Raw genomic sequence first — 7,156 nt, 5'->3', positions numbered from 1 at the left:
AGAAGGGTGACAAGGGTAGAAGGGAGGTAAATGGGGCTAGACTGTGTTATTTGTAGCAGCATTGCCAAGTAGCCTCAGTGGGGCTCAAACAGGGAATAGCTAGCATCTGGATAGGCTAAAGGTATTGCCTAAGCAGCCTATGCCAATGTGAGTGTGGGATAATGATACAGCAGGAAAGGGAGTAGAGAGTACTGTGAACCCTAGCTACAGGGAGGGTAGGAGGTGACTTGGTGCAGCATGGGCATATGGGATGGTGGCCTTGGATGCAGAGCCTTGGATGGAGTGTAAGTCTGTCCTAGATGGCCAATCTGAACTATGGTAGGGTGCTGTTAACATTCTAGTCCTGCTCAAGGGCTGCTGTACACTTCTCATTCCTGGAGTTTCTCCTGGGAGCCCTGTAGAATACTGGTATAGCTCATCTTCCAATGCCTACTCATATGCCTGCTCTAAACCAGCTTTTAACCCTGGCTCTCACTTAAATTTGGAATCACATTCCTTCTGGGAGATTGTACAGCAGCATGTACCCTGGAGAAAGAGCATAGTTTCAGAGCCAGAGGGAGCCAGGGACCAAGCCTTGCTCTCCTGTGCTAGCTGTATGACCTTAGGCTACTCATTTCACTTCTGATCCTCAGTCTGTGAAATCTGTGAAATGGGGTCATATGTACCACGAGAAGTTGCACAGGTTAAAAATAATGTAAACAACGTGCCTACTTCAATGCCTGAAACACAGAAGAGGCAAAATGAGTGGTAGCTGTTATTAACTCCTTCCCTGAGTAAGAATCTCATCTGTAGCCTCCTTGATGGAAAGGAGCCAACAGCTACTTTCAGTGCCCTAGAGATGGGGGAGTTCAGCTCCTCTAGGGGTAGCTCTGCCTGGAAAACCTTCTTCCTTAGACGCAGCTAAGACCTGTCCTAGTTGTGTCTCTGGGGCTATGATGCATGTTGCTCTGGGGCCACAGGACAGCTCTGTGGCATTACCCCAAACAATCTCAAGAGATCTTACATTTGGCAACACAGTGCTTGCCTGCACTGCAGGGAGCAAGGCTCTGGAAGTTCCCAGCCTAGTTCAAAGGGGTATCTTTTAAGTCAGTCTTACATAAATCATAGAAATTCCTTTCCCCATCCCTGTGGAATTTGGAATATATGGATCGTATCCTTCTGAGTCTACTTTTTTCCTGGGTGAACTCTCTCAATTCCTTTGAACAAGAGGCAAATGGGAGAATTAGATTCTGGTCCCAAATCCATCACTTCAGGGTAAATTATTTATCTTCACTGAGCCTCCAGTTCCTCATTTGTAAAATGAACAAAATAACACTCTCATGGGATTATAGTGAAGATAAGCTCAGAAAAGTAAGGCAAAAGGTTGGGTTCTGGGAAAGGCACTTAGTAAATGTTCAACATATTTAAAACAAACAAACAAACAAATTTTTGAAAAAGCAGTTAGCAGGTCATCTGGTATTGCCCCTTAGCTTTTTAAAAAAATTTAAATTCAGTTAATTAACATATAATGTATTATGAGTTTCAGAGGTAGAGGTCAGTCAGGCCCTTTTTATCATACCTCCAAAGGATATCATCCTAGAAAGTCTATGCCTTCCTGGTTTAAAATAATAGTAAATTGGGTGGAGGATGTCCTCCTAAACCCACAAAATAGAACCCCAGAGTGTACTTCATCTGTGAAGAGCCTACTAAGTTCCTGGCTCATTCACTTACTTTATTCCACAGCTGGGGACCAGAATCTGGAGAAGGCCCAGCATATCAATGGTAGAGGCTGGATCCCAAATCTCCCAACATCTAGCAGTTTTATCAGTCCTCACTTCCAGGAAAAGGAGGCGAAGGGTGGATGATCTCTGGGTCAGACTAGTTCTGCCCAGGACAAAGATCCAGCAAATCTTTGTTAAGCACCTTCTGCATGATGCTGCATCTGGACAAGCATTTTTACCCCTCCTCGACTAGCATAGTGTCGTTCATGGAACGGCTGGTCTGGAACTCAGCCTTGCTGAAATCTGAGGAGGATTGTCTTGCTAACCTCTGTATCCTCAGTGTCTGACACAAGGCTTGGCACAAAGCAGGATGTTAGCAAATATCTTTTGAATGAATGATGAATCTGTAAGCACTTATTGAGTGCTATGTACCAGGCCCTGTGGCAGAAGAAATTTTATTTAATGCAACAAGACTGCAGGGCTGGTATTATATCCCCATTTTACAAATGAGAAAATAAAGGCTGAAAGCAGTGAAACTGACTAGCTCAAGGCCTCTCAATTAATCCGCACTGGAGCTGAGATTGGAGCCCAGCCTGGCTACCTCTGGCTTGGGTCCTGGCTGCTGCTGCCCCACAGGGCAGCTGAGCATCCATCCACCTGCTTCATTGCCGCAGGCCTTCCCGGGTAGTGATTGAGGACTCTGGTGAAGGGCCCATTTTTGAATTGCCTCAAGGAAACCAGAAAAAGCGAGCCTGATCTCTTAGTTCCCTCACAATCTGACTCATGCATAATTCTGATTCTATCACCTTCCTGTGTGAACGACCTGGATTCAAGTTCCTCTTCCCAATTTCTGACTACTTGTGGGGCCTTGGCAATATGCCTGGGTCTCTCCAGGCCTCACTCACTTTCCTCTTTTGCCTAATGACACTTCTGAGAACAGGTGTCTGGGACCCCAAATTCTGATAAAAGCGTGGGGCGATCTAGTTCACCTCCACACATCCATGTGGCTCCAGAGGAGGTTATTTTCATTCTTCTAAGGACCCCAAGGGAAGCTGATACCCCTATCCCCAGATGGTTTGGACAGGACAGAAACATGGGTGGTGGCGGCTGCCTGGATGAACAGCCTCATTGGCAGATGAGGAAGGCAGAGCTCCCCCAGCCAGTCAGAGGCAGAGTGGACTGACCCCATTGCTCTGCTGCCTCCTCTAGTTTTCTTCCTCATGGTTATCATCTGCACCCAAAGAACCCTTCGTGACCCAGAGATTCCAGTCTCGCTCTGTGGCCTACAGAAAGTCTCCCATCTTCTCTGGGCACTTAGCCTCCCCATCTGTGAACTGGGGATCCCGGTCTTAACGAGTCCGTCCTCTCTGACTTGAGTGCCTTGTAGCAGAGAGCCGTTTTCTTCTTGGCGGAGCAACCAGACATCCCCCGGCCGCCTCCGCACCAGCCAGGCACCTGTGGCCGGCTGAGAAAGAACTTGTCGACGCTCGCCCCCTCAAGGCTTGCCTGTCCGGCCGGCGCATTCGCTCGCCGGAGAGGGGTGTCTGAAGACCGCAAATAAGTAAAAAACGGAACTCTCCTACCGCCACAGGCACGCTACCCTCCGCGCCGGAGTGAAGGCTTCACTCCGAGCGTCGTCTCCCCACACACGCATCCAGGGAAATCCTGCAGCCCAAACACACGCACACGCACACACAGTGACACACCGCAGCCCAAAAGCCGGCGGGAGGTGGGGGCGGCTGGTGCGCGTGCGTCGGCGCAGCGCCCTCTCCCGCCCACGTGCGCGGCCCCGATCAGAGGCGCGCGCTCGGCCGGCTGGCGGGAAAGCGCGCGTGAAGCCCCCGGCTGCCTCTCAGTGTGGGGGAGGGAGGACAGGAGGCGTTTGGAACGTGCCACTATCCGAGACACGCGGGGGGATTTCCGTGCTCCGCTAGCGTTTCTACCCCTCCTATTCGCCGAGCGATCCGTTAGTTCCCCCCCACCGCTGCCCCGCCGAGATCCGAAGCCCCGCGCCGCGGCCACGCTCCCTCCCTGCAGCGTGGCCCGGCCCCTCGAACCCCTGCTCTGGACTGAGTCGTCCCCTCCGCCGCCGGAGCGGGGCGCTGCGCCACACCGTGGGGCCGGAAATTCCCGCGGCCGGAGTGGAGGAGCCGAAGCTGAGAGCGCGGCACCGCCTTCCACCTCCCCGGGCCGGGCGGGGGCGTTGGGCCCAGCGAGGGCTGGGCTGCCTGAGTGGGGGCGGGGGGCCGCGTCTGCTGGGAGCTGCTGCGCCGGCGGGCGGGGAGCGGGACGACGCTGCTGCCGGAGAGCCGCTCGGCGAGCCGAGAGACCCTGCGCCCCGGCTCCCGGGCCCCCGCCCCCTCGCGGTCTCCGCCTCCTTCCCTCACACACCCCCCGGGCCGCCCGAGCCTCAGGCCTTCCCGGCGCTCCTCCTCCTTCTCTTCACACTCGCCCTCCGACCCGGGTCCTCCAGCGCCCGCCGGCCTGGCCTTGCTCCCTGCCGGGAGAGTCCTTATTCTCAGGCTCTCCTCACACACACACACACACACACACACACGCGCGCGCGCGCGCGTGCTTGCCGGGCCGCCCCTCCTTACGGCCCCCCATCTCCTCGTCCTAGCTGACGCCGCCGTCGGGGGAGGATTGATGTCCCTTCAGCATCATGCAGCCGCCGCCGAGGAAGGTGAGGGTGCAGCTGGGGGGCTATGGGGGTGTGGGAGGGATGCGTGCAAGGGGCGCGGCTGGGGCGCCCCCTCCCCCTTTTCGCAAGGGGCCGTGACCGCCGTCGCCTCGGGCTTGTCACCGAGTTGCCGCCTGCTTTAGCAAGGGGCCGCGGAAATGAGGTTTCTTTCCGACGAAGGGGCGGCCCAGGCTCGTCCCCTCCACCGCTTGGGAGACCCCCAACATTTCACAAGAGTTTCGGGCGTGCATTTGTGTGTGCGCGCGCGCATGGCTGTGCTGCTCTCGCTGCAAAGTGCATTCTCGGGGCTGCACCGAGGGGAGGCGGGGAGCCCCTGCAGCTTTGCAGTGCCTGTGTTTGTGTGATTGTTTAGTCTGCGCCAGGTTTGAACCCTCCAGCTGCTTGTCGCCACCCTCGGCCATTTGATAATTTTCAGGGAATTTGTTTCTAGCCCAGCCGTAAGGTTCGGCCTGCTTTTCCCACGGGGCGGCCGAAAAGAAGTTGGATAAGTCACCGCCCCCCACCCCAGGGGAAAATAAGAAATTAAACCTTTCTCCACCCGCACCCCCCCATCCTGCCCCGCCCCTCCAGCTAGGGGGTCGGGAGGCGATGGTGCGGGCCCGGGAGAGCGAGAACCGGGCAGTGCGTGGCGTGTGCACCGCGATCTGGGCTTGGGGTGGGAGTGACGGGTGCTCTCGGCGTGTCAGCAGCTTCCCCCTCGCCCTTCAAGATCTGTTTCACTGCCCTCTTCTCCGGCGTTCCCAAGGACTGAGGCTGTGTCCTTGTCTTTTTAATCCTGCAGATGGTTACTGAGTGTCTACTCTGGGCACTGGGTGGAGAAGGCTGTTCTGCCCTCCCCTCGTGGGCAAACATTTGCTGAATGCCTAACTCGCTCGTGTCTGCTTCTTCTTCTCTCTTTCTTAATCCGGGTTTCTCCAGTTAAGTGACTCTTTTTTTCTTTCACACATGTACCCCCACCCCTCCGGGTTAGCCCGGCCCCGCGGGCGGCGGGGATTCCAGGCCCCACTGTACCCTGGAACCCTGGGGTCCGGGCCTGGCTACCGAGGCACTGGACAGCTTGCATTTGCTGTTCTGTTTGAAGTGGAGTCGCCACGGGGACCGGCTTGCTGGGTGGTTTAAAAGCACTGCATATGCTGGAAGGTCACTTTGGCTTTCTCCTTTGTGAGAAAGAGATTGTGATTTGATGCGCTGTCAGCGAGTTGGCATCATCCTGAGACAGTGTGCTTTCTCGCAGCCATTATGGAATAATTTCTGTAGTCAATTTATGCATATAATTTCGTGATTGTGTAAATTTTGATCATTAGGTATTAAGCATTCTTCTACATTCTTCTACTCACTTCTGCCATCTATACTCAGCTCACCTCTCTTGGTTAAAATCTGAATCTTTTTTGGAAGAAATAGAAAACAGACTCTTAAAACTCTAAGACCTACTACATATGTACTGAGCTTGTGCTTGAGAGGGAATGACTGGCAGTTTATTTTGCACTGCTTTAATCTGTACTTTTTATGCTCTTACTTTCATTTAACCTCTTTCAGTATATTTGGCTAGATTTCTCATTAAGTGTCCTCAGTAAACATATTAGGTGGGTAATAATGGATTTATGGCCTTTAGGGGAGAAGGGAGCAAGAGGTATTATATATTTTAACAAGTATTAAGTATTTTGCTTAAGTAATTACTTTGTTGTTGTTAAAGTTGCAGTAAGGCCTTCATAATATATGGTATATTTTAGGTGAAAGTTACACAAGAACTGAAAAACACTCAAGTTGAGCAGATGACAAAACTTCAAGCCAAACATCAAGCAGAATGTGATTTGCTTGAAGATATGAGGTAAGGTTATAGTGAGAACTTTTATATCTTTGTTTCAAAGAACCATTGAGTTACCAAGCCCCAGGAACTGATGATGGAATTTCCTTTTGGATTTCCTGCTTTAAGGCTGTTAGAGCTTTGACTCAGCTAGAAATTATAACTGGAACTAACGCAATACAAACTTTTTTTTTTCCTTTAGTGGTGGAACCTATAGCCTACATATACTATCATGAAAACACAAGGGTCTTAAAAGTTTATTAGTTAAAGTATAATCATTGAAGTAGATTTAAATAATCTTTCCACTGAATTGTAACACTTACTGACCTTAATGATTTCACATAGATTTTTAAACTGACGCCTCTGGTTAATGGTTAATATCTGAGGGGGGTGGGGTTGTGAGCCCGTCAACCTCAGATGATTGCACAGAAGCACTATTTGTTACAACATGACAAATACAATTTTGTCTTTGAACATTAAACTTAGTGCAAAATTTATCATATTTTATCATTAAAGTTACCTGTATTCATAATCAAGAGAACTTTGAATAGGTAAGCCATTTTGCCAGCATTGTGAAAATCAGTATCTTTATAGAGGGAAGCATGACTCATTTTACTGAAAGAGATACCACTGTTTTAATGATGCTAGAATACAAACTGACAGGTCAACAAACATATTTTTGTAAAGGATAGAAGATAATTTGCATGTTGAAACAGCGGTTACAATTCTTAATTTCCCTTTAGTAACGCATTTATCAAATTGGAATTGGGTCTGTAAGCTTTATTAGTTGCCTATATTTCCTGGTGCATAACATCATGTGGATTTCATGAAAAATATGAACGGTGTGTTGTTATAATAATATTATGTGTTTGGATAGCTGAATTGTTTGGAGCCCAAAGATTTTAAAGAGTTCCTTTTTTCCTGTCCCATATTTAATTTAGGTATTATTTG

At 50.5% G+C, this 7,156-nt stretch overlaps 1 protein-coding gene across 1 annotated transcript in view; it reads left to right on the top strand.

Moving 5' to 3' along the window:
- Positions 1-3,769: 3,769 nt before the first annotated feature.
- Positions 3,770-7,156, top strand: part of FCHSD2 (FCH and double SH3 domains 2) — a 302,780-nt gene continuing 299,393 nt past the window's right edge. Inside the window, exons 1-2 of the mRNA XM_041730768.1 lie at positions 3,770-4,383; positions 6,132-6,229. Coding sequence (XP_041586702.1) covers positions 4,363-4,383; positions 6,132-6,229 — 119 coding nt within the window. The 5' untranslated portion in view covers positions 3,770-4,362. The remainder of the gene's footprint in view (positions 4,384-6,131; positions 6,230-7,156) is intronic.

The sequence above is a fragment of the Vulpes lagopus genome, chromosome 15, assembly GCF_018345385.1.
Source record: "Vulpes lagopus strain Blue_001 chromosome 15, ASM1834538v1, whole genome shotgun sequence".
In the NCBI taxonomy this organism is placed as follows: domain Eukaryota; kingdom Metazoa; phylum Chordata; class Mammalia; order Carnivora; family Canidae; genus Vulpes; species Vulpes lagopus.
The sequence above is the reverse complement of the archived record's forward strand: the minus strand, read 5'-3'. Positions and strand labels throughout refer to the sequence as shown.